Consider the following 25,212-nt stretch of genomic DNA (forward strand, 5'->3'; position numbering starts at 1 on the left):
AGTCGATGCTCCAAGTCGATAGGAGCTTCTTGCCAAAGTGGACGCAGCCCGCAACACCAAGTCGAGGCTTGAAAGGCGGCCACTGTGGCCGACGCGTTTGCTACCACTTGTCGGATGCGTTAGCTGCCTCGTCGCACGCGCTCGAGGGCAAGATCGCGCTCAACTGGAAACGCCGTGGCGCCGAGAACGTTCTTTGGCGGCGTCGTGGCGCCCTGTCCCGTGACGCCGCCCCTCGACATGCGGCCGTTGGCCCGTTCCTTCTTCTTGTTCACGTCCGCTTCCCAGCTTGGTTGCTTCTCGCGACCGTTGGGCGCAGGAATGTAGCGAGAGACCTCACTTTTGCTTTTGCCTGCCATGTCGGACACGACCAAGACTACGACCAAGACGACGCCGTCGGACGAGCCCCCTCGATGTTTGAGTCGGCGCGTGCCAAGGTGATGGACACGGTGCACGGCGCCGAGGACTCGGTGCAGTCGACCTTCCAATCCGCCAAGACCACGGTCATGGACAAGGTGCACAGCGCCGAGGACTCGGTGCAGTCGACCTTCCACGACGCCAAGACCAAGGCGGTCGACACGGCGTACAGCGCCAAGGACAAGGTGGTCGACACGGCTTACAGCGCCAAGGACAAGGTCGTGGACACGGTCTACGGCGCCAAGGCCTCGACGGAAGACGCGGCTGGAGATGCGGCGGACAAGGCCCGCGAGCTCCAGAGCAAGGCTGCGGACGCGGCGCACGACGCCAAGGACAAGGTCTCGGACAAGGCGAGTGAGCTGCAGACCAAGGCCTGTGACGCCAAGGACGAGCTCGTCGGCAACACGGAGGACGCTAAGGCCGAGGCCGCGGACAAGACTCGCGAGCTCCAGGACAAGGCGTCGAGCGCTGCGGGCGAAGCCAAGGACAAGGCGGGGGACACTGCCGAGAACGTCAAGGCCAAGGCGTCGGACGCTGCGGGCGAGGCTAAAGACAAGACGCGCGAGCTGCAGGACAAGGCGTCGAGCACGGCCGAGCAGGCCAAGGACAAGGCGTCGAGCGCTGCGGGCGAAGCGAAAGCCAAGGCGCAGGACGCGACCAGCGATGACACGCCATAGGTGACCCATCGTGGCGTTGGCGCCAGTGGGAGCAAGTCGCCTCACGGCCTCTTCCAGCTTCATTTTAGGCCAACGTTAATCCACTGCATTGAGCTTTGCATGTTTGCGTTGGCTTGGGTGGCGTTGCACTTCAACCACGGTACAATCTGCTGTGAGCACGGTACAGTGTACATTACCAGCAGCGGTAGATCCTGATGGCGGATCGCAGCAGAACGACAGGCCGTCACCGCCGCCTCTCACCTGCTACGTCTCAATGCATGCCAGGATGATCTTGGTGCTGCAATGTTGGCGTCAACGTTCGCATCCTCGCAACTGCCATGGCGACGTCGGCGCGTCGTTTTGAGCAACTGCGGCATCCGGATAAAATGACGTGGAGCGGCCGAGTGTCGGTGCTATGCACCAGCCCACGAACGGCACCGCGCTAGTCACTTCCCATTTTGATACAAAACCCAGCATGTCGGCGCCGGAACAGCACGAGACGCTCATGGAAGCCTTCCAGCTCTCGGCCGCCCACATCTCGGCCGCCCTCACGGCCACGCTGACCGACTTGCACAGTAGTGTGACCGAGACGACGACCTCGTACGTGGCCAAGGTCCAGGACACGACCGCCAGCGTCGCGTCCAACGTGACGGAGACCAAGGCGAGCCTCCAAGCGGCGCTCAACGAGAAGACGCAAGCGCTCCAGGAGCGCGCGGACGAAGCGACGAAGGAGATCACGCGCATGCTCAACGAGCTCACGGCGCAGGCGCAGCAAAAGTGGACCGACGCCAGCGGCGCGGTCTGCGAGCACTACACGGCCGCGACGCAGGACCTGTACGAGAAGGCCGAGGCGGCCAAGCGCCAGGTGCAGCAGGCTCTCGAGGAAGGCAAGAGCCAGCTGCAGCACCAGTACGAGGCCGCCTTCAAGGCCGCCGAGCCTGCCGCGGCCCCGTAACTCTATATCTTTTAACCTACGCTGCTGCCTCTTTTCTTGGGTACTAGTACGTTGGCTGTCTGGCCATGGATGAGTTTTTCGGCGCCATATTGATATTGGAGGTGCAAGGCGCGCTTGAGCGGATGCATATGCATCTCGTAAGAATATCGGCAATAGATATTGGTCGGCGCGTCGCAGTTGGGACGTCGTCCAATCGTGGGGCAGAAAAGGCTTGGATTTTGGCCAATGAGCATCGGATCATTGCCAGGTTTCGTGGGCGAGGATGAACCGGTCGAGCCGGAAGCTGGTCAAGGCCGCGGCCGCAGGAGCCTTCGCCGACCTCGCGGCGACGGTTCGCACCTCGGACGAGATAAGCGACGTGGACGAGAGCTCCGACTTTGAGGTGTCAAGCGTGCTCGAGCGCCGGGCGCCGCCGAGCCGTTCGACGCGCTACAAGCCACCGCGGCCGGTCAAGCCGGACGCTGACGAGACGCGCTGCATCGACGTGGCCATCTGTGGTCGGGCGTGGGGCGAGTGCACGATCGTGCTGCATGAAGACCGGCGCGAACTCGGGGTCCAAGCGGTCGTCCGAAGCCAGTCCCGGCTCGCGATGCCCAAGACGCCCGCCGACCTCAAGACGGAGTACGTGCCCTTTGGCGACATGCGCGCGATCCGGTACGCCTCGCCTTGCCATACTGTGATGAAGCCGTGCGTGCATATCCTAGGGTCCTCGATGCGAAGCTTCTCGTCGTGCTCGACCTGCCCGCCACGTCCCGTCTCTGCATTGGCAACGACGACAACCACATCGTGCTCATGTTTGCAGACGATCTCGGATACCTTCTCGTGCGCGGGTCTCTCGAGCGACAGCTCGGCCGGCAATCCCATCCGATCGCGTACGTCCGATAGCGTCGTCCGTTCATGCGCTGACGATGGATGTGGCAGCGCCGAAGACGTGCCTGGTTACCTCGGCCATTTCCATCGCAAGGGCCCTGCGACGCGCCACGGCAAGCGCAAGTCATGTACGTTCTTTCTGTACGCGCCGGGGGCATCTGCATGTGGCTAGTGTTTGATCCTGCTCCGACGGAGCGAGCGACGCGACCGGCGCCGGCGCTGGACTTTCTCGACAACAAGGATGCGTTGTCGAGCTTTGGTACGAACGCGACGATCGAGATCCACGAGCCCGGGTCGCCGGCGGGCCGCGGCGTCGGGTCACGGACGCGGTCCGAGCTCAAGAAGCGCGACGACGGCAAGACGCAGGCGGCGAAAGACCGGGTCGTCGTGCGGTACCCGCTTCAGTCGCACAGCAAGTCGCGTATTGTGCTCACGGAAGGCGACATTGACCGTCTCCAGCCGGGCGAGTTTCTCAACGACAACCTGATTGACTTTTTCTTCAAGTGTGTATCAACTTGATACTTTTTTTAAAAAATTGGGTGGACCGTAGGTTTTGCCACGCCCAGATGGACAAGGCGGCGAGAGCGACGACGCATTTCTTCTCAACGCACTTTACTCGGAAGTCGCCAAGGTCGAGGACGGGTCGTTTGCCAAAGTCAACCGCTGGACGCGAGCGACGCCGCTCTTTGAGAAACGCTTCCTCTTCGTGCCCATCAACGACAAGTCCGCCTTGCGATGCATGTGCCGTCGTCTTATGCAGTGCTGTCGTAGCTGCCACTGGAGCCTCGCCGTGATCTGCCACCCGTCCGGCCTCATCAAGACAAAACCACAGCCCGTAAACTACGGTCGAGATAGAGAGAGCGAGGGTATTCACGCGCGGTATAGGTTGTATTGGACGTTGACGACGACGACGACGATGAGATTGTGGCCGAGAGTCAGGACCCAGAGACGGCGGCAGCACCCGCCAAAATGGATGTAGGACAAGCTGTGCCGTCCGAGCCCAGCAACGTGCCCTGCATTCTGTACTTTGACTCGCTCAAGTGCCACAACAAGACCAAGATCACCGCCAACCTTCGCCGGTACCGCCGACCTTTTGCCAACGAATCGTCGGCTTGCACGTCTTTCCGTAGGTTTCTCGAGAGCGAGTACGCGTCGCGCTTTCCCAACGACCCCAACACGGTCTTTGATGCGTCCGACGCCGTCTTTGTCGAGCCAGAGGTACTACTACTATCCTCTTGTGTGTATGTTTGTCGAATCACACTATTGTACTAGGTGCCACGGCAGAGCAACAGCTGCGACTGCGGCGTATACCTCTTGCTGTACGCGCTCCAAGTGCTGCAGCAGTTTCCGGACGGCATCTTCCTCAAGCACGTGGCCGCGGCGTGCGACCCGCAGTTGACGCCGACCATGTTTGACACGGACGCCGTCACGGAGCATCGGGACTACATGCACCAGGTTCTGCTGTCGCTCTCCGCCTTCCAGCACCGCCGGTACGATCCTCATCATCGTCGTCGTCGTCGTTCTCTAGCGTTTCATCCTGTAGCATCCACGACTCGTCGGCGCAGCTGGCGCGGGAAGGCCTCACGCTATTTACCGACCCCACGCCCCAAAAGAAACACAACGAGTATGTCGTGTAGTTAGCGGACTGCTAACACGACCACCAACATGGAGTACGACTACCTCGGCAGCACGAGCAAGAGGCGGCGCAGACCAGCGACGAGCATATCGCGCTGCGTTTCTGTCGGCAGTTCCAGGTCCAGCGACCGCTTCTCCGTGAGGATCGAAAGACAGACAGCGTTCTTGGAGGCGTCTTTGGCCGCCTTGGGGGCCAGTGCGGGGGACGTCGCGCCCGGTAGAATCGCCGTCACGTCTTTTAGAGGCACGCTGCGCGGGTGGTCTCGTGCGTTAAAGTGTTTTTTGGGGTTTTGCTGCAGCGCCGACGCCGGCGTCCACGACAGCACTTGGGTCGCGACGTCAAAGCGCAAGATGGAGGCGTGCGGGGCCTTGTCCTTCCCGCTCTTGTTGTGCTTGAGGACGTCCATGCCGCGGTAGAGGAGCTCGCGGAGCCCGACGTGCACGCAGTCGTCTCGGCGTTGGTCGTCCTTGGCCGGCAGCTCGAGCGACGCCAGCTACAAAAGACGCTTCAACATGACGCTTCCGATCGATCATATACCCAGGGATGGGCCAAGAGCTCGGTGGCCGTCATGCGCTCGGTCGGGTCGATCGCCAGCAGCCGCAAGAGCACGTCTTGGGCGTCCGGAGACACGCTCTGCCACTGCGGATTCGACGGGTGGAGGCAGCTCATGTCTCGAATGTCGCCGGCCTCGGAGAAGCGCTGCAGCTGCTGGAGCGCCGCCGCCGACGCGACAGTAAAGGGAAACGCGCCAAACAAAAGCACGTACGCGACGACGCCGAGGCTAAAGAGGTCCGACTGCGTGCCTACGCCGCCATGAGATGGTGGAAAGGATAGAATCGGATAGAATTGGATAGGATTGGATACCGTAGGGTCGACCGTACAGGAGCTCGGGCGCCGCGTACTCGGGCGTGCCACAGCCTTTCTGAAACTGCATGCTGGGGTCCAGAATACGCTTGGCAAGGCCAAAGTCGGCGAGCTTGACCGCGTCCTTGTGCAGCAGGATGTTCTCGGGCTTGACGTCGCTAGCGTCAAATGATAGATAATATTGTCTACCAAAGAAGAGACATATTGTCCATCGAGAGTACCGGTGGATGATGTTGAGCGCATGGATGTGCTGGATGGCGGACGCGACTTGGGCGATGATGCGGCGCACGTCGTCTTCGGGGAAGCGCGTCACTTGGATGAGCCGGTCGCAGAGGTCGCCGTCGGCCATGTAGTCCATGACGATGTAAAACATGTCGTCTGTCTTGTAGACACCGTGCAATCCGACAATGTTGGGGTGGGACACCTAATGCATGAGGTACACGCAGGATTGCAGAACGCGTCGTCGTACGAGCTTGAGGATCGCGACTTCTTCGAGCAACGACGGCGTGTGCTTGGAGCACTTGATCGCACACACTTCGGCAGTCATGCGGTCCACGCCCTTGCGCACGACGGAGAAGCTGCCTTCGCCAATCTCGCCCATCATGACGTACTTGTGCAGAAACGTCCGATAGTACGGCGGGTCGGGCGTCGCGCTAAAGAGGAGGTCCTCGGCGTTGTGCGTCGGGATGAGCGACGCCTTGCGGTGCTTGGCCGCGTCGTCGCGCCGCTTGAGCAGCTCGAGCTTGGCGCCAATGTCCATGGTCCACGCGCTCGCTTCGTCGGCGGTCGCGGCCTTGAGCACGACCGGGTCTTCGACCTTGAGCCACGAGTCGTCGCTCTGGACCACGTGGACGTGGCGCAGCACAAACGTCGTTGGGCTCAGCACCTCGAGCAGCGTGAAGAGGCTGAAGAGCACCTCGAGCGAGGCCACGTGGGCGTCCTGCGCAGCGTACCCAAGGAGGCCATGGTCGCGGAGGCGAAAGTACTTGTGCTTGAAGGTCGCGCTCTTGACGAAGCCGAGCCCGACGCGGTGCGTGAGCGAGCCCGCGCGGTACTTCTGCTTGGACGTCGGCGAGAGCAGCTCCTCGGTCGGCAGCAGCATGGCCGGCGCCTCGACGTCGATCACGATGCCATCGGTCGCCATCGTCGCCTTGAAACGGAAAATCTCGGAATCTTGCGGCGCCCGCGTGCTCATTGGTGGAAATTCCGAAAAAACGGACCGACCTTTTACGTCGTGCCTGGTAAAACGCGTAAAACGCGTTAAACGCGCTCCCGTGAGGTTGTGGAGGACTGTCGATGCTGCTGCGTAGGATGCGCGAGCTCAGTGTCTATAGTACGAGGCGACAGCAAAGCATTCGCGCCGTTGCCGTGGCTTTGCCAAGGTACAAGGAATAGCTCAGTGCGTTCAATGTACACGACGTGTAGGTTAAACTGCGCAGGAACGACATGCGTGGGGCAACACATCAACTTCAAGTGGTCGATCGTTGGCACCAGCTGCTGCACGCGACAGGCCGCAACGCACGGCCGCCCTCGCGCCTGCAGTCGCAAGGTTGGTGGACCCCGGGGCGCCACATAATAGCATGCATGTGCGTACATTGTATGGCGGGATCCTTCCCGCACCCAGCAGCGATGGCGGGAACCGCAGCTTACCCGACATTCTGAAAAACCTCTTAAAATGCATACCTCCATTGGCGTTCAACTTGCCAACTTGATATTACCGGTACTCAACCTTGTCATGATACTGCGATAATGAGCATGGTTCGTCGACGTGATGATTAGCCAAGCCGCCAACGCAATGCGACGAGCCAGCTGCATCTTCTTCCACGTTCTATTGGGGCGCTGGAGACGACGACCTTCCACAGGATGAAGCGTGGGTCGATCCTCTCTGCGCAGGACCATTATGAATGCACGATTGTGCGAAAAGACGGCACCGCGCGGTACTAGCACCTTGGATGTAGTTTGGAGTGCCATCGCCTCGATGACCTCCCGATGCCACTGCGGCTCCTCGTTCAAAAAGCGAGTTGCTGTGTCGTACGTTGGCGCCAAGGGAAGAAAACCTTGGCTGGCGTGGTCCTGCTCGAAGCTAGCCATAACGGGTGTCGATATGTTGTGTGCGTCCAGAACACGACGACGACGAGGCGCAGCCAACGCCGTCCCTCGACGCGCGCCTTGAAGCGAGCCGCTCATCGAATACATTGGAAATCGACATGAAGGATGGTGTCGCTGCGTGCCGGCGTCCAAAGCATTCTGAAATCCTTTCATGAAAAGCCCACGCGTAGCCGAGGGGTCTGCGAGGCTGGCGCAGCAATGACCACGGCGATACACCTCTTCTTCAACGCGCACTGCGCTGTCGAGTATTCGTTGTGTGACATTGTGCAGCTCGTGAACGATGTCGACGACAGACCAACCTCATAGACATCCCTTTTCATTTATTATTGGCGCTCGCCATAAATACCCTGAATAGCCACATTTGGGGTGGGCGCTTGTGCGCGGCCCGGAGAAATCGACCAACGACGTTTGAAAATGATATCGCCCATACTCGCCAGAGTACTAGAGACGACTTTGGGTAGTCCAAAAAGCTACGCGGCGTCGCCACGCGAGCTCTGTAGCGAGAGCAAATGACAGCGGCAAACAATATTATGATATAGTGTGATTTTTCGCTATACCGAAATACTGTACGGGATACGAGGCCTCATCACGCAGCTGTACCGCGCGCACGTTGCCTCCCTCGCCCACAAGCAGCACACTCTCGAACATGAACAAATAGAGGCGGCGTCCTCGGTTTCCACGATTTCAATGCATTTTCAACCGAAATTGCATGTCGAATTTCCTGAAAACCGACGCTCGGCAGTTCGAGTTTGGTGTGAGTGCCCAAGCAACGACGGCGGCCAACAAACTGGTCGCACACCGGGTCGAGACCCATCGCCAACTGTGGCAGCCAGTTTTACGGTCCTTGGAGCGTTGGAACCCCGCGATGTCACGTGAAGTATTTGGGCAATTCTGCCACCACCTCGAAAAATGGAAAATCGATTCGCGCGTGAATGCGCTACGTGCAGCGTCGGAAACGACATTTGCATCATTCAAGAAGTGTGTGGAGAGGAATACCCGGTTGCTACGTGGCGCTGGCGCGTCTGTGAGCCGAGAAACAAGGTTTTGGTCGCATGCTATGTACACTATTGTCTGTCATGGTCTGTCTCATGGGGTTGTAAATACTGTGATACTGGTGTTGCCCGAGCTCGATACATTGAAAGTTGCAAGCTTGCTACTCGTATCTTGCCTGTACGTCCAAACAAACATCTCGGGCTGCACCGTTGTGCATGTGGGGCGCTTGGGGGCGGAGGGTATGTACTAATAGTACTGGGGCCGTGGAGCAAGCAGCGCGTCGCTTTCGCAGCGGACTTGTGTACCGGGTGACATCAAGTCCACAGAAATGATGACTGTGATCTTTGTCAACCTCGTGCGGCACCTGTCGCGGTAGGCGACGGCGCGCATAGAGTGCAGACGAACAAAAATGACGCCCTCTCAAGATCGCACGATGACCCATCTCGATCAGAGGCGCGTCAAACTTGAAGAGTCTGAGGGTCTCGGGCATTTGGACGGACACGAGTCGTCGTCTTGCTCACGTAAACTACTAGTAGGTGCACGATGGAATGACAGGATTCTGCGCCTTTTGCGATGCGTGGCCTCTGGGTCGTGGCGCGAAGCGGCCTTGAACCTCTTGAGTACACTTGGGTGCACAGACGATGCAATTGTTGATGCTCTCTACATGCAGTCGGGCTTTGGCGGGAAGACGTTAGCTGGAGGACGGTTGCTCCTGGGCTCATGTCTTTCGTGCACGCCTACCATGCGCCGCATCGCATGCCTCATCGTAACCTTGAAATGTTCGTAAATGCAACGTATATTCTTCGATATGCTCGTCCATCGCTCCTTAGACTTCCGAGTCGATGAGGATCCACTTGATGCGGCGAAAGCACTTGCGGACGATTTCCTCGAGCACGCCGTACCGACCGCTGTACATGAGCAGGTTGTGCATGAGCCGGAGCTTGTCGCCGACATGCCACATGCGCTTCTTGATCGCGTTGAGCTGCGCGGTCTGGAGACCCGGCGGGATCACGTTGTCGACGACCGTGCGCCAGACGTAGCCGTCAAGCGGCGCATCCAGCGCAACGGGAAGCCGGAGGAGCTCACAGCCCGACGCCGTCACCTTGGCATCGAGCTGCGCCAAGAGCGTCGTCACCTTGGCCCACACATCCTCTTGGCCGGCGAGGCACTCGAGGATACCGCCGTGCGCGTACTCGGGGTGGTACGGCTCGCGGCCAATCACGCGCAGGAGCATGTTGAAGAGGGCCATTTGGTGGCCAATGTTATCACCTGGCACGCGGCCAAACTCCGTCAGCATGACTTCGAGCAGCGTATAGATGCCCATGGCTTCCGCGCAGTCGTGGCGGCACTCCCACATGAGCCGGGCAATCGACGAGTCGACGAGCAGTTGACCTACACCATCATCATCATCATGAGCAACCACCCCACGGTCATATAGAGTCGCCGCATCCATGGCGTACCGGTCGGCGAGACAAGGCCAAGCACGTGCATGTACTGCATCGACTTGGCGAGGTAGTTGTCTTCGGGCTTGCCCTGGATAAACTCGGGCAGCGCATGTGTCGACATGCGCGTGAGGAGGTCGTCCGTCATAAACTCCGAGAGCGCCTTCTGGAGGTACATGGTCGGGTACAAGCTAAACGGGTTGCCAACGACGTTGGGCAAAAGGCCGCGCATAAGCTGCTGCATGCGCGGCCAGGCAAGACCCGCAAACACAATGTTACCCTGGCGATCGAGCCCACGACGACCGGCACGACCGGCCATCTGCTGCGCCATGAGCGAGCTCAGTTCCGGGTCGTCCTCGCAAAAACAACACGTGCGGAACGGCATGTTGACACCGTAGGCGAGCGAGTCGTCCGAGAAGACGACTGCGAGGCGACCGACCTGCGCGAGCGACTGCACGATGCGCAGGTACGCCGCCGGGAGGTTCTCGTTGTAGATGCCAATGCCACGGCGCAGCGACCGAACGAGCGGGTGCCCGTCGTCCGAATCTTCCGAGAGCTCGCGACGGAGCTGCCACTTAATCTCGCGAAATTCGGCAGCCGAGAGGCGGTGGCCGGGCGGCGTGAGCACAAAGTCCGGGTGCGGCGCGTGAATGTCCGGCGCGTTGGTCTCCTGGAACTCTTGCGCCTCGCTACAATTGACAGAGATGAGTTCCATGGTCGACATCCATCGTGCAAAAGATTCACGAAAATTCACGAAAATTTGCAAAAATTTGCAAAAACGCACAACACATGCAGGACACAAGACGTACCGGGCCTGGTCTTCCTGGAGCGCCTTGGACTTGGCCTGGGCCTTCTTCGCGATGAGCTGCGACTTTTCCCACTCTTCGTACTCGGCCTCGACCTTGGCGCGGTAGCCCGGGTACTTGGCGTCCTGCGCGGCCTCGACACCGGCGAGGAGCTTGTCAAAGAGCTGGCGGCAGCGCACGCTGTCGAGCTGGAAGCAAATCGCGGGAATGAGCTGCTTGGCGCACAAGTCGAAAATGAGCGACGTAATGTCCATCTCCGTGTTTTCGAGGTGCGCGGGCGGCGTGTAGCTGAGCTTGTCGAGCACCTGCTGCGTCTCGGCCGGGTACTCGACCGCGAGCTTTTGGAGGCGGCTCTTGACCTCTTCTTCGTACTGCTTGGACTCGAGGAGCGTAATGCGGTGGCACATCGGGTTCAAAAAGTCATCGCCGTCGTCGTCGTCGTCGTCGTCGCCCTTCTTGGACTTCTTCTTCTTGTCGTCCTTCTTGTCGTCCTTCTTCTTCGACTCCTTCTTCTTCGCCTCCTTGGCCTTGGGGACCATCGATTCGGCAAAGTACTTTTCGGGCTTGAGGTCCGCAATCGCCTCCTTCGGGTAGGCCTTGCGCATCTCCTTGTAGAGCGCGTACGTATCCCGGGGTGTAAAGGCCAAGTCGCCTGCGTCAAAGCCCTTCTCCTTGAGGTAGTCAAGCGTCACAGCCGCGCACGGGTGCAGCGGCACGACCGTCTTGCCTTCGAGCACGAGGCGCTGGAGATTGATAAAGCGGCCGCGGTACTCGAGCAGATGGATCGGGTGCGGGTGGTGGCGCTTCCACCACTCGGCGAGCACCGTCGCGTTGCCAATGGTCGCCGAGAGCGCAAGGAACGGGCATGTGATGCCCTTGACAATGCGCTCGAGCGCATCGCCTTCCGGGCCGTTGAGGTCGTGGACTTCATCAAACACGCAGTAATCAAAGTCGTAGCCAATGTTGAGCAGCGCGGTCTCGACCGCGGCCGGCGTACCCACCGCGACGCGGAAGCCTTCGGGCAAGAACACCGTGCCGTTGGTGATGATACCGACTGCGCCCTTGACGAGCGACTGGAAGAGGGCCGCGACCTGCCACGCGAGCGGCTCGGTCGGCGCAATGAAGAGCACCTTGCCACCGACGACCGTCACGTATGACGAGAGCACCTAGAGAGATGTCCATGAGACGACGGGTTCCATGGCGGGAGAGGGAGGAGAAAGCGTACCGTCTTGCCGCTACTCGTGGGCGCGCAGACAATGACCGAGTGCTTCATGTCAATGTGCGTCAACACCTCCTTCTGCCACGCGTCGAGGATAAACTTGTTCATGTGGTGCAAGTTGAGCGGCGGGAGGCGGTCGCTCATCTCTGTGAGCTGGAACGGAATGAGCGGCGTGTCCTTGAGGTGGTCCATGGCCTTCTTGGCGTACTTCTTGTACTTCTTGTGGACCGCGAGGTCCTCGTCGTGGGTGATGCGACCCATGTGCTGGATCTCCCAGAGCGTGTCGATCGCGTCAATGTAGTTCTTCTCCGAGAGGAACTTCTTCTTGATCTCGTAGAGCTGCTTGAGGCGGCCGGCCGGCGTCGCCATCTTCATCGTCATGAGGTTGACCGACTTGGCGTTCCCGAGCTTCTCTTCGTCCTGCTTGGCCTTCTTCTCCTCGAGGTCCTTGGCGATCTGCATGCGGATGAGATCGGCCTTCTTGACGACCGGCGCCTTCTTGTCCTTCTTCGCTTCCTTTTTGGCGTCCTTGGCCGGCGTCGCCGGCGCCGCCGCATCCGCCGGCTCCTCGATGGGCCAGAGCGCCGTCGGGTTGAAGGCGTTCGTCGGCGCGAGGTCGCGCAAGATCACGGGAATGCGCTTGGGGAAGATCTTGTGCCAGTTCACATCATGCATGCCACCGCCATCCTTGCTCATGGTCCTGGAACGAGGGGAAAACGGAAAGTGCTCTCATTGCGAGAGGTCGAAATCCTGTACATCGGGCCAATCAAAACACGCAAAAGCAAAGATTTACACCAATCCCAAGCGAGTAGCCTCACGTTCCCAGAGGCTACAAACACGCCACTACACAATGTCACGGACGCACTCGCCCTCTAATTTTGACATGAAAGCAATGAACGATAGCGCATAGGCCTATGCAAGGCCATTATGTGAAGCTAGGACCCTATATACATCCCAATGCAAGCGCAAGATGACAGGACGCTCGTTTGGTGATGAATACAAATGTCAAGTGTAATGCAACGACCGACCGTAAAAGTTGCGTGATATTAACCGGTCATATCCCGTCTTGGCCCGGGCACCAATCGTTTTGGTTTAAATTGCCCCAGAATGGTCGCGCATCCGGATGGCGGGCGCTTGACCAGCGCTGAGCTGCCGACTACGCCTACGGCGTCCATGTAGGCTTGACGAGACCGTGCTTGGTCGCACACTCGTCGTGCGTGCATGCTGCTGACTTGGACCGACGACGTCGCCAGAAGATACGATCGTTCTCTGCAGCTGACTCTGTTCCAATGGCGTCAATGAAGTAGCCGCGTACGATGGTATGGAGACGATGGTGCACACGGATTCGTGGTCGGAACCCACTTGCCGTCAAGTGCAGTCGAGAGACTTTCACTTCCGGCAATAGCGAGGACGGGCGGTCCACTCGATAAAGCTAGCCCTACCACGGATGTAGCGTGGCTGTGCAAGAAGCGATTAGCCAGCGACGTGTCTACTACAACAAATCCTAGCGAGGGCTTCTAAATCCTTTAGGATCCTTGATGATAGTGGTTGGCTCGACTTGGCGACGCCATGCGATGCCTCTAGCATGGTGCTCTTATGACAAGGCCGCCTTGTGCTGACGTACCGAGCAAGACGCATAGACCTTCTTCCTTCTCTACAGCACCAAGGAATGCTAGTACAATGATGGTTGATTGACGTGGCCACGATCTTGCCGTGTGGCAGAGTCGTGCGTGATTGGCTCCTTTTCAGCGAATCCACGTTATCTCGGGCTCGGATTGGTTGAAAAGAAAGGGTAGTGGATGTAGCTGGCCAATTTCGACAGAGCAGGCAGCAGGATGGCGACGAGCTACGAGGACAACGTGTGGTTCGCCGCCAAGATGGGCCGTCTCGACGAGCTCATGCGGCTTATCGAGGTCGACGGCCACGCCTTTGACGCGCAGGACGACCAGCTCAAGACGCCCTTCTACTACGCCTGCACCTTCAACCAGCCCGAGGTGCTCCGGTACCTCCATGGCCTCTACGCCCGCCGAAACGTCGTCATGCCAGAAGAGCAGCGCGCGTGGTGCATCGTCAGCTGCCTCAATAAGGACGTGCGTCTCTTTCTCGAAGGCAAGACGACGATCGAAGCTGTGATTGCGGACCGCGCCAAGAATGCGCACAACGAGACATTGTCGCCGATCGCGGCCGCGGCCCAAGGCAACATGGCACGGCTCCGCTACTTTATCAAGTCCGAGCCACTGCTCCTCTGGACTGCGGACGCTGCGTCGGGCAAAACGCCGGTCGAGGTCGCTTGCGACGCCGGCCACGCACCCGCAACGGCGACGCTCTTGAGTGCGGCGAAGAAGGACCTGTCGGCTGCGGCGTACGACGACCTCGTCGCACGCTGTGCGGCAGCAACGACGCCCGGTAGCTTTATGCACCGCGTCGTCCGAGGCGAGGTGCCCATGAAGGAGATCATGGCCGCGCACAAGCAGGCCACACCTGCTCCCGGGCCGCAGACGTAGCTAGCCTCGTTGCAGTGTATCCAGTAATGTATCGGCTTGCGTCGGAAGCATTCAGGGAAGCATCGGGCAGGGTGCAACACTGCATCGGGTCGTCAGCGGTTCCATGTGGCTACTCGGTCTTGCCACTGCTGGACGCATGCGATTTCGGCTTCGATGGGACCGGTGGCGCCAGGATCTCGGGTCAGGCTTCGAAGGCGAGACGGCGGCAGCATGGCCTGAGGCCTGAGGCGGCGGCAGAAGCGACTGCTGTACCAGCATGGCCTGCGACGTCGCCGGGCGCGGCCAGGTGGCGTGGGGTCTTTACGCAGGCGGTGCGCCACGCAATCATGCCACGTACTCGTACAGTACAGCTCGCGCAAGCCATGGTGGCATCCATGCTTTAATGCTGTCGTGGTCGTCCCCCTTGGCGCATGGCACACTTTAGTTAGTCGATCGGGCTGACGACGACGACGACTACTTGGCTTGAAACCGCACCGGCTTTTCGTCGCCCGTTGGCAGGATGTATGTGGTCGTAATAGAATGACAGGCCGCGCAATAGACTTGGTGTTTGTATGGCTTGGTCCGATCTTTGGCGTTTCGCATATTAATTTGATTGCATTTTAAGTCAACTCGTTATTTGTATGGCGTAAAAATGAATCCTGTTTCGGGTTGTGGCCTCGCTTGAGTATTGTATACAAACCGCGAGATAGTTTGCGACCGGTGCCACTGGGCAACCGGTACCGTCGTCACTCTTCCTTCTCGCGATCCACGACCCATAGCCGACGAGATGGCCGCGCTGCCTGAGCTCAAGGGTACCTCGCCATGCATGCGCGCCTGGCCTCATGCGCATGACGGCCATGTAGGCTACCTCCTCAAGAAGAGCCGGCAAGGCCGCTTCCAGAAGCGCTGGTTCGAGGCCACGAGCCACTACTTGACGTACTACAAGGTACGGCGACCATGGCGCAAGCAGCGTGGCATGCGACCGCCGCCTGCATGATAGAACGCCGAGAGCGAGAAGTTGCTTGCGTGCATTGATCTGTGGCGAAGCGGCAACATTCAGATGGGCGTCCCGGAAGGCTACGCGTCGTCGGACGTGACGACCGCCGACTTTTCGCTCAAGATTGGCGACCAAGACTACTTTCTTCGTGTACGCACGACCAAGCAACGTGCCATGGCTTACGCCCATGGATGTAGGCCGCCGACCAGCAAGAAGCGACGAAATGGGTCACGGTACGCACCTTCTGCAAGGCACGGAGCTCATGGCGGACGGGACAGGGCTTGAAGGCGCGGCAGATCAAGCCCGATGGCGCCATCTCGGACACGTTTAGCCACCACGAAGAGGTCTACAACGATACATCGAGCGAGGTCTCGAGCGCGTACAACGACGACGGCCGGAGCCTCGGGCCCAACAGTCGCCCGGCGTTTCTGGAGGACCGCCTGAGCCTCGGCCCGAGCGCACGGTACGTCATGGACCGTGACGAAGCGTCGGCGCAAGAGCTCGTGGGCTCGAGCGTGCGCAAGACAATACCGGTCATCGTGCAGCCGATCCCGCCGGCGACGACCAAGAAGCAGACGTCGCTCCGGTCCATTACGACGCCGACCACCAATAACGTCCACCCGATGCTGCCAGCCAAAGACAAGGAAGACAAGGTCTCGCTGTGCTGCGGCAAGTGCGACTTCATGTAATCCCGTATCAATTTAAGATGCATCCATGGCATCCCTACATTACGTGGCCTCGTCGTCGTCGTCGTTGTCGTCATTCCCGTCGTCGTCGTACTGGTCGGGCGACTGCGTCATGGCCAAGATCAGCTTCTTGTGCAGCATGTCCTGCGTCGGGTACAATGGCAGCACGAGCACGCAGGCATCGGAGGCCGACCGCTCCACGCGTGGGTACCCGCCCCCATGGGCGTCGCCCGGCGACAGCGTCAGCTGCAACGTCCCGTACGGGCTCCAGTGCGGCCCCACAATGAACCGTTCGAGGAGGTGCATCTCATCCAGTGACAGCGCATGCAAGATGCGCCAGAAGAACGCGACGACCGTTGACGTCCGGCGCAACGCACCCGCGTACTGTGTGCGCGCCTACGGAATGGATGCGATAGGTGTTGTTGCGAGAGAGCTCTATCATTCGTGGTGACCTGCAGGGCGAGGAGCTTGGCGGCCGGACAGAGGTGGGCGGCGAGCGTTGCGGCCGAGAAGAGACCGAGGCAGGTCGGCGGAACGACGCTCATGAGCCCGCGCTGCAAGGCCTCAAGGTATGGCTTGTACGGAGTGCGCAGCGATTCGAGGAGCCCTGCAATGTAGCGGGGCGCCGTCGCTTGCCTAGAGGGTGTTGAGACTAGGGTTTTTACGAGTCTACAGCGTACGTGACAATATCGTTCTCGAACGCGACCGCATGCGACGCAAAGTCGTCGGTCGACCAGTTGGGCATGTCCAGAGCCAGAGCAACGTCGGTCGGGTCGTCGACGACCGGTGCCCAGTCGTGAAGCGTCACCGGCTCGCGCACCTACACCATGTGCGATAGTTTACGAGCGATATTGCACGATATGGACCCACCAGCAACTTCCACAGCAGCGGGCTAAAGTACCACGGCAGGTGCACGCCACTGCGCCACGCAATCCCAGCGAGCTGCCCGAGCGCAAAACAGTCGGTCGGACGCAAGAACGGCAAGTTGAACCAGAGCGTTGACGACCGCGTCGGCGCCAAGAGAGGGTACGTCGGCGACTGCACGACGCGAGCAGCTTCGTTGAGCACATGGGCGTACGCCGCCGCGGGCTCGAGCGGCAGCGTCGCATCAGGCGCCTCCCAGTGCACCCGGAAGGTGCGAGTTACGATCGGTGCCGTTCCATCGGCGTACGGCGGTGGTGGCGGCGCGTACTGCCGGCGCAGTTCCCGGGTGCCGGCCGACGCGAAAAAGGCAGCGAGCTACGCGCCGTGTTGCTGGTGGACCGACGAGCAAGTGGTGTCTCGTACCTGGCAAAAGACGTTCGAGTCCGTCTCGTCGTCGCCGTCGTCGGTGCCGGTGTCGACGCCACTCGTCTCCCAAAACGATGTACACGGCCTAGCACATGAACGACGACGCTCTCAACCTATGTAGTACTGGGCAACGACGACGATATGCACCTCGGTGCTCGGATGTTGCACTTGATGAGGTCGGGCGGGTCGTCGTCGAGCTCGTCGGCGGCGGTTGCCGGCAACGTCGTTGCGGTCGCGGTCTTTTTGAGAAGCTCGCGTGCGTACCGCAGTGGTAACTGACGAAAGAGGCGTCGGCGAAGACATTGCATCGACGCGTCGGTGAGCGATATGCACGGCAACACGACGTGCGCTTGCAGGTTGAGGTAGCGAAGCCAGGCGAGCCGGGCTGCGCATTGGATCGGCGTCAAGGCCAGCGGGACCGGCTCCAAGTCATTCGCGTGGACGTCAAAGACACTCGAGTACCTAGACACAACACAGGTATGCTCCACCCACGCGCCGACCGTTCACGTCGATACCGCTGAAAGTGCAATGTCGTATAGACATGCTCGAGAAGCGCTTCATCCAGCGCTAGAGTCCACGGGCGTTGCGCCTCGAGGAATTCGTCGTGGCTCAGACGAAGTGGCGCCAAGGGGTACGGCGCGTCATGGCGGCGCGTCACGGGAAACTCACTCGGCCGCCCCACCATGTCCCGGCACACGTGCACCTTCCAGCGGCCGATCGCATCGGGCGACCCGGTCGGCGCGTGGGCCTCGATCGAGTAGTAGAGTTCGTGCTTGGCGACACCGAGGATCGTACACATGCCTACGATACGATACTGTCAACACACGAAACGACAATCTGTCCACAATAGAAACCTTTGGAAGTAAAGATGACGTCGCCGGGAAAAAGGCCAAACGGACGGCACGCGTCCGGGGTCGTCGTCACGAGCAGCCACGTGCCGTCGTCGAGCATTACGACCGCCTCTTCTCGGGCGATCCATTTGCACCAATGGTCGTAGGCCTCGGCTGTCGACGCAAGCGACAGCGACCGCATCTCGAGCAGCTTGTGATGCGAAGCGAGGGCAAGGAGGACGGTCGACGACGCGCCGGCGACCGACGACCGCACCGGTGCGTCCGACGACGACGACGGCAAGAGCGTCACTTGATCGTCCTTGTTGTACATGGAAATTGCCGGGTAGTAGGCCGGTGCAACGACCGACGGATGCGTCCCGTGGAGGTTCTCCACCGCGACGCCAAAAGACTCGCCGTTGCGTGCAAACGAGAGCGTTCCGACGTCGAGGTCGAGGACGACCGAGACAACGTCTCCTTGCTTGAAGATGTCGCCGTACGTTTGCAGTTTGGTCTTATTGTGCCACACGGCCTTGTTGGCCAAGAAGCCCCACCCACTATACGCGTAGACAGTTTAGAAAAAGAGGCTAGGAATTGCGACGGTGCGTACTAGGCGTCGCTGCCGACGTAGTTGTCGAGGCAAGCGTCGGATGTGCAGACGCCGACAAAGATGTTTTTCGAGACGCACTTGTCGATACGGACGTCCCACGCATGAACACCGGACGTAAAGCCGACGGACGCGCGGACCGCGTGCCATTTCTTGTTGACGCGGTTGCGCGCCGTCATGTTGTGGTGCAAAAGCTCGAGGTTGCCGCCAACCGCACCGGCGTCCAGCTCGAGCACCGATTCGGGCAGCGTTTCCACCACCGTCGACGGCGACCGCGTCTCGCCAACGATGCTTCGGACGTGGTAGACAGTCTCAGGCTGCAGGTGCGAGAGTGTGTACGGCAGCTACGCTTGAGTATGAGAAAACGACCGCAGTCGCATCTAAGGACGCACGTGACGGTGCAAGTCCACCGGGTCCACGAGCTCGACAAAGTCCGAGAGACCGACGTGCCCGTTGCTGTGCACGGTCTCCATCGCCAGTTCGAGCGCCGTCGCACCGTCGACGGGACAGGACAAGACGACCGTCGACGACGTCACGTGCTCGACAAGCAGCACTGTGTCGGTCGCGTGAGATCCTCCTTTTGAGTAGCGAATCTCTACCTGGTAAGGCGGGTGGGGGTGCTGCCACAAGAGATGTGGTCTTAGGGTTGACGTATCGGTAGAGACAACTGGTGAGCTGGAAGATCGCCTACCAAGAATCGGTATCAGGAAGGCACGACGACAGCAACGACGACGCACCTGCGTGTACGCCGACGCGAGGACGCGGGCTTGTCTCGTCTTGCGGAGCTTCTCGCCGAGCCACTCGATCAAATGCTTCACGCGCAACTGCAGCTGCAACACCTCGATCGTCGTCGACGGCAGCTCGTCGAGGAGCGTCGCAAGGACCGACACGATGGCGTGGCGCACTGTCGCGTTTGGTGTCGCGCCCAGTGCGGACCAGAGCTCTTGCCAGATGCCTGGTGCGTACAGGCTATCGATGCGCGCCGGGTGGGTCGTTGCGAGACGGCGCACGACTGCCGCCAACCACCGTGCCCACTCCAAGTTGGGTCCAGCACTCGCACCCGCATGCCCTACATGACATCATGACGTGGACCAGAAATCCACTTTACCTGGTGCAAGCGGTGTGGACGCCATGTCTTTGGCAGTCGCCCGGCGGACGTGGCAAAGCAGATCGCGGACGAGGAGCTCAAAGAAGGCCGGCGACGCGTCGCAGAGCTGCTGCAAAAGCACTTCGTACGGACCGCCATTGTCATTGGCGGTCGCGTCGTCGACGAGTCGGCGCTGGAGGTACTGCAAAAAGAGTGATGCGTGCTGGGCCAGTCTCTCGTCGCACGCGAGACTGCCGCTGCGAAGCAGCTCGTGGGTCGCGTCCTGCGCCGACCAGACGCAAAGGACGGTCTCCGCAATCACATACAACGGCAAGATCTCGTCGTCGCGACAGTGGTCCGCGAGGCTCAAGATGAAGCCGACGGACCGCTTCTCGCTCGTACTTGGCAGCTTGGCGTCATGGACGACGAGTCCTTCGTCCGCATACACCTCCTACGACCGCATGAGACCTCGGTCGCGGTCGTGGATGGTCCGCACCTCGCACGTCTCGTCGACCAGGAGGACATTGCAGTGCTCGGACGACACGTCGGTATGGGTGACCACGGCTTCCCACTGCGGACGGTCCACCGTCAGCGCCGGTTTCTCGATGTGCCCGCAAAAGCCATCCAGTTGCTGAAGGTGGTGCATGCGGTACTGGCTTGCGTGGGATGGCCGCGCCGCCAGCGCGTCGGCCTCCATCTGCTCCATGATCCACGCAATGGCCGCGCTCTCGTTGATGTCAAGGGATGTCTCGCGCGCGCACCGGAGCGCCCTACATAGCAATATCTGTCAACGTGGTTTGGGCGTGAAAGCGGTACCATTCTGGCGAAAAGCCGAGACCGATAAGACCGTCAATGAGGTCGGTGCGTCGTCGATCGATCGCCGCTTCGTGGTCGGTCTCGACACTGAGCCGGCCTTTGCTCGGACTGTGCTCGCAGACGCCGCCCACGATAGCATTCGCGACGGGCTGCAGCTTGGCGTTCTCGAGAGTTGGGCAGTACAAGAACTGGTTCTTCGCAAAGTGAAGCTGGACCGCTTGGTCGACGTTGAGCGACATGGCCGGAAAGAGGGCGTGGGTCAGATGTAGCCCCTCGAACGCGACGCCGAGGCTGCGGCCGTTGAGAAAGTACGTCATTTCGAACCGGTCCGTGTCGAGGAGGACGCCGACGACGTCGCCGACGTGCCACCGGTCGCCGTATTCGAGCGCGCCGACGTTCCATTTTTGCGCCGAAACCCTGGTCGCATTGGATCAAACATGTCAATGTATCCAGGTGTACCGTCGTAGGCCCAGCTGTTGGTGTGGTCGCCGACGCCTTGGCCTTGAATCGCGTTGGCTTCAAATGCCATGTCCACCCACCCAATCTATACGACGATGTTTGCAGAAAGCGAGGTGCCGCACTCTCGCGCTACCTGCATGAGGCCGTCCGTAAGCAACACAACTTCGTAAAACCACATGCCGGTCCCCGCCGTGATCGAGACACCTACGTCGTTCGTCATTCGATGCTCCGCTCATAGAGCGAGGTACCGGTGAGCTTGATGGTGGGAAAATGTTGCAGACCCTACCCCCGGCTTGGTTGTGCGCCTGGTTGCAACGCAATGGAACCGTACCTTGACGCGGTACTCTTCCATTTCCACATCGCCGCCGAGCACTTGGAGTTTTTGCGTTGCGTTGACGAGCCACCACGGCGCCACATCGCGCGGGTTGACGTACGGAAGCCGCTCGAAAAGCACCGTCGAGAGCATTTCTAGCGCCAATTTGCGCTTCAGACCGCCGTCCGTTGGCGTCTCGGCGTCATCAAGGATCCACTCGAGCAGCGCTTGCACCGTGTCGAGCTTGCTGATGATATCAAAGTCGGACCCAAAAACCGTCGCGACGGCCTCGGCCAACGGCTGAATCGCCAGTTGGAGGAGCCCAATCAACCCCGGTTTCAACAGCGCGTCTACACGACAATATTCTTCACAACGATGTCATACCAGGGTGTCCGTACCGGCGGCGGCCGTCTGCGGTGCCTGGAGGCGGCAAAGCCGCAGCAGCGCCGACCGCAAGTGCATGTGCTGTGCCAGTTGAATGTCTTCGCGCATCTCCGCCGCCGACGACACCGGTGTCGCGACGGTGGGCGCTTCGTGGCCGGCCATGCTCACGGACGACGTAAGGCTCCACGCTACAAGCGTCGGCATGGTCGCGGGCAGTGGGTGACCACCGGGCGTCGATGCCACGACGTTCACAGCGAGTACGACCGTGGCCATGTTTGCCGTATCAGCGAGACTGCCGCGCTGGCCCGTCCACGTCGCGGCACTCTTGACCCACGCCTCCAAGGACGCCAGTAGCGTCGGTTGCCACAACGGCGACTGCAGCAGGTGCGCGAGCAGCGTCACCACGCCGGTCGCCAGCCGCGCCCGCGACGCCCGCAGCAGCGGCAACGACTTGGCCTTCACAGGTTGCTCAAACAAAAGCCACGTCGCGACGCCGTCGGGCGCGAGCTGCCGGGCGTTGAGCAAATGCAGCAACACCGAGTCTTTGCGGGTCGAGAGCGCCGCCGAGAGGCCCGGCGGCCCGTACGTCTCGTGGGCCGACCCAAACCATGCGGCGCTAAAGCACTGAACCAAAAACGATAGCACCGACTCGCGTAGCGCACTCGCGGGGGATAGCGCCGGCAGTAGATTCGTCAGCAGCGAAAACAGCTTGTCATGGCTACGTGGTGGCGCGACGGGAAACAGGGCCACGACGAGGCTGACGACGTCGTCGACGGGTGGGAGTGCCCGCGACGGAGCCACGAGCAGCGACAGCAACTGGTCGCAGTAATTGTCCAGCACCTGGCGCTGCTGGATTCGAAAGAGGAGCGAGCCCGCCGACGCCATGATCGTAATGCTCTCCTCCGAGAGCACATGCAAATGGAAAGCGACGTCATCAAGGAGCAGGTGCGGCGGGTGCGGCGGCGGGATGCCCGACGGTGGCACGAAGCCACCCACTGTAAACGTATGATGCGACAAGACCGACTTTGCCGCAACCTCGATGCACTCGCTCTGCGCGTCGAGCATGCCATCGACGAATACTTCGAGGCGCCGCGAGGTCGGGTTAAACCGGCCCACAAGGTGCGTCCAGTGTCCCCATGGCAGGGGCCGCGCCGACACCACCGCGACATCGACCGACGTCCCCTCGATGCGCAGTTGCAGCCCGATGCGGCCGTCCGGGCACAAGCTGAGCGCGAGCTCGTGCGTCGCCACATCGCCGTTGGCCAGCAGTAGCATCGACGCGCCCGGCGTCGCAGCATTGACCTCCTTCTCGTCACGCTCCGAATAGAGAACGAGTGAAATCGCAAAGCCGTCCGTGCTCCAGTCGAACGACGCGCGCTCCTTCACCGATAAAAAGACCGTGTTCGTACTTGAAACTACGTGGGGATCTGCGAGAAGAATGGCTTGGCTGTCGTCAAGGCACAGCACCATACTGTGCGCTAATGCGTTCCACTTGGCGAGCTGGCTCACGACGCGACGCAGCTCGTCGAGAGCGACCGTGTAGGTATGAGCAAGCGACTCGTCGAGCGTCGCCGAGACAAGCTTGGGTGGCAGCGACAGCCGCTTTCGAGGCGACGTGCAGTGCAACGACGGTTTGGCCGACGACGGGCGTGAGAGCGCTTCGGTCGACGCTTCGGTCGACAGCATCAACTGCCGCCCAAGCCAGGCAAAGACGTGCCACGCTGCGTTGTGGAGGCTGCGCGTCGTCGTCGCGCCGGCCACAAGCTTTTCGATCGGGCGAAGCCGTGGCGGCAGACAACTGTGCGCCGGAGCGGCGTGGGGGCTGCTGTAAATGGCGTCGGACGCCGCGTTCATGGCAAATGCCGGTGCGTCGGTCGCCAAAAGATCGCCAAGCACGTGCAAGATGCCCGCTCGGCGAATGAGACTGACGTCGTGAAACTATGTACACATTGTCCTCAATTCTTTATTTGATCCAGATGGAGGAAGAGAGCACGTACGTGGACGGTCCAGAGGGTTAGGGCCCGCTTCTTTAGCAACGGGTCGCTCTCGGCGCTGGCGAGGACCTTGGCCGACCGCACGTACAGGTTCTCGATGGCCTTGGCGAGTTTACCGTGCTCAACATGGCCATGAAACGTGTGCAAATCACGCTCCAGTATCTACAAAGTATTGTCATGTGTACCACCATAGCAGGTAGATTTGAGGTACCTGCAGCGGTGACGCGTCACTGTCACGACGTCGCTTGGATTTGCGCGGTGACGACGACGACGACGCCGATCCAAAGACGACCCGCGGCTCCTGCCACGCGTTGTACACCACCGAGAAGCAACCGGCATCGACGTCGACTTCGAGGCGCTCGTACAAGACGCGGAGAAGCTCGCATTTGGCCGCGCTGCTCGTGAGCTGTCGAAGCAGGTCGTGCAGAATACTGAGCCCGCCAATCTTGAGCGCGATGCGGTCGTCGTCGTTGTCGAGGCGCTCGCTCGGCCAACTCAACGGCGACTGCAAGAGCGAGATAAGGTGCGGCACTGAGAGCGTGCACGCCCGGGGCACGAACAGCGCGCAGCCAGGAAACGAGCAGTGCGACGTGGGCCTATCTCTTTCATTTGAGACTTCCCAAGCATACAAGCGCCTACGTGGTGTCGGTCGTGGCCAGTGTCCAGCTGCAATGACTCGGGTAGTAGGTCAGCAGACGGCGCGCTTGTACCAGAAAGATATCATCGAGCGGGGGGGTCATCGGCTGCATGGACGTCAGGAGCACCCATAGCTGAAGCAGCGCTTCGGGTGGCGTGGTCGGTGCCCCGGGTTCCAACGGCGCCAGGACGTCGATGCTCGAGGCGAACGAGAGCGCAGTGGCCGCGAGGCCCGCGTGCCAGAGCAAAAGCGGTCCAAGACCCGGAGTACTCTCGACCGAGGCGAGGGGGAGGCTCCACGAGTGCTGCATATGATAGCGCATCCACGTATCCAAGTGCTGGAGGGTACCGTGGCCGGCCCACCAGTCGCAGATCGCGACGTGCTCGAGCGTCACATTGGGCAGTGGCATCGTGTCGCCTTGGAGCTCGTTCTCGACCTCGAAGACGCCATTCTCTTCCCAATGGCGAAGGGCACTCGGTGCTGTCGTGCCGTCGACGATATGTCCGTAGCGACACAGCCAACGCAGCCTACACATCGGTGGTTCGTTGGTACCTTTTCCGTCGATGACACAACTACGTCGTCGGGAACGTCGTCGTCGTCGGCGACATCGGTGGCCGCGACGATCCGATGAGCGCACTCGTGTACCGTCCGACAAGCTGCGCCAATGC

General features: G+C 60.4%; 8 protein-coding genes across 8 annotated transcripts; 5 read left to right on the top strand and 3 right to left on the bottom strand.

Annotated features, from left to right (window-relative positions):
* Window positions 1-410: 410 nt before the first annotated feature.
* Window positions 411-1,185, top strand: SPRG_01308 (hypothetical protein; the record flags this gene model as incomplete). Its single annotated transcript, XM_012339529.1, has 1 exon — window positions 411-1,185. The coding sequence occupies one exon, from the start codon at window positions 411-413 to the stop codon at window positions 1,089-1,091; it is 681 nt and encodes a 226-aa protein (XP_012194919.1). The 3' UTR covers window positions 1,092-1,185.
* A 333-nt stretch (window positions 1,186-1,518) lies between these two features.
* SPRG_01309 (hypothetical protein) lies at window positions 1,519-2,107 on the top strand. Its single transcript, XM_012339530.1, has one exon. The coding sequence runs from the start codon at window positions 1,546-1,548 to the stop codon at window positions 2,023-2,025; it is 480 nt and encodes a 159-aa protein (XP_012194920.1). The 5' UTR covers window positions 1,519-1,545; the 3' UTR covers window positions 2,026-2,107.
* Window positions 2,108-2,287: 180 nt separating this feature from the next.
* On the top strand, window positions 2,288-4,532 carry SPRG_01310 (hypothetical protein; the record flags this gene model as incomplete). Its single annotated transcript, XM_012339531.1, has 9 exons — window positions 2,288-2,679; window positions 2,730-2,897; window positions 2,947-3,023; window positions 3,068-3,402; window positions 3,446-3,618; window positions 3,667-3,730; window positions 3,781-4,113; window positions 4,168-4,385; window positions 4,439-4,532. The coding sequence occupies 9 exons, from the start codon at window positions 2,288-2,290 to the stop codon at window positions 4,530-4,532; spliced, it is 1,854 nt and encodes a 617-aa protein (XP_012194921.1).
* Window positions 4,492-6,590, bottom strand: SPRG_01311 (CAMK protein kinase; the record flags this gene model as incomplete). Its single annotated transcript, XM_012339532.1, has 5 exons — window positions 4,492-5,024; window positions 5,069-5,334; window positions 5,396-5,553; window positions 5,617-5,819; window positions 5,865-6,590. 5 exons carry the CDS (start codon window positions 6,588-6,590, stop codon window positions 4,572-4,574), a joined length of 1,806 nt encoding a protein of 601 aa, XP_012194922.1. The 3' UTR covers window positions 4,492-4,571.
* Window positions 6,591-9,275: 2,685 nt separating this feature from the next.
* SPRG_01312 (hypothetical protein) lies at window positions 9,276-12,660 on the bottom strand (the record flags this gene model as incomplete). The annotated part of the gene is made up of 4 exons (XM_012339533.1): window positions 9,276-9,889; window positions 9,958-10,628; window positions 10,749-11,911; window positions 11,971-12,660. 4 exons carry the CDS (start codon window positions 12,658-12,660, stop codon window positions 9,324-9,326), a joined length of 3,090 nt encoding a protein of 1,029 aa, XP_012194923.1. The 3' UTR covers window positions 9,276-9,323.
* Window positions 12,661-13,754: 1,094 nt separating this feature from the next.
* On the top strand, window positions 13,755-14,517 carry SPRG_01313 (hypothetical protein). The gene has a single exon (XM_012339534.1). It carries the CDS (start codon window positions 13,800-13,802, stop codon window positions 14,466-14,468), a length of 669 nt encoding a protein of 222 aa, XP_012194924.1. The 5' UTR covers window positions 13,755-13,799; the 3' UTR covers window positions 14,469-14,517.
* A 631-nt stretch (window positions 14,518-15,148) lies between these two features.
* On the top strand, window positions 15,149-16,181 carry SPRG_01314 (hypothetical protein). Its single transcript, XM_012339535.1, has 5 exons — window positions 15,149-15,259; window positions 15,311-15,393; window positions 15,448-15,594; window positions 15,642-15,677; window positions 15,723-16,181. The coding sequence occupies exons 1-5, from the start codon at window positions 15,235-15,237 to the stop codon at window positions 16,131-16,133; spliced, it is 702 nt and encodes a 233-aa protein (XP_012194925.1). The 5' UTR covers window positions 15,149-15,234; the 3' UTR covers window positions 16,134-16,181.
* Window positions 16,173-25,159, bottom strand: SPRG_01315 (hypothetical protein; the record flags this gene model as incomplete). The annotated part of the gene is made up of 25 exons (XM_012339536.1): window positions 25,121-25,159; window positions 24,547-25,071; window positions 24,119-24,503; window positions 23,911-24,069; window positions 21,928-23,851; window positions 21,548-21,879; window positions 21,465-21,498; window positions 21,350-21,420; window positions 21,217-21,301; window positions 21,102-21,174; window positions 20,758-21,048; window positions 20,438-20,711; window positions 19,963-20,392; window positions 19,592-19,923; window positions 19,454-19,541; window positions 19,247-19,407; window positions 18,858-19,198; window positions 18,275-18,804; window positions 17,936-18,221; window positions 17,568-17,882; window positions 17,418-17,505; window positions 17,001-17,369; window positions 16,811-16,950; window positions 16,583-16,766; window positions 16,173-16,526 (listed from the first exon to the last, which is right to left on the bottom strand). Exons 1-25 carry the CDS (start codon window positions 25,150-25,152, stop codon window positions 16,173-16,175), a joined length of 7,803 nt encoding a protein of 2,600 aa, XP_012194926.1. The 5' UTR covers window positions 25,153-25,159.
* Between the last annotated feature and the right edge of the window lie 53 nt (window positions 25,160-25,212).

Source organism: Saprolegnia parasitica (genome assembly GCF_000151545.1).
Source record: "Saprolegnia parasitica CBS 223.65 unplaced genomic scaffold supercont2.3, whole genome shotgun sequence".
NCBI classification, from domain to species: domain Eukaryota; phylum Oomycota; class Saprolegniomycetes; order Saprolegniales; family Saprolegniaceae; genus Saprolegnia; species Saprolegnia parasitica.

Excerpts from the sequence above, each read along its gene's own strand:
- SPRG_01309 (XM_012339530.1), top strand. The coding sequence starts at position 1,546 with ATGTCGGCGCCGGAACAGCACGAGACGCTCATGGAAGCCTTCCAGCTC.
- SPRG_01313 (XM_012339534.1), top strand. The coding sequence starts at position 13,800 with ATGGCGACGAGCTACGAGGACAACGTGTGGTTCGCCGCCAAGATGGGC.
- SPRG_01314 (XM_012339535.1), top strand. The coding sequence starts at position 15,235 with ATGGCCGCGCTGCCTGAGCTCAAGG. Across the intron at positions 15,260-15,310 it reads CGCGCTGCCTGAGCTCAAGG|GCTACCTCCTCAAGAAGAGC; the intron begins GTACCTCGCCAT and ends ACGGCCATGTAG. Across the intron at positions 15,678-15,722 it reads AAGCGACGAAATGGGTCACG|GGCTTGAAGGCGCGGCAGAT; the intron begins GTACGCACCTTC and ends CGGACGGGACAG.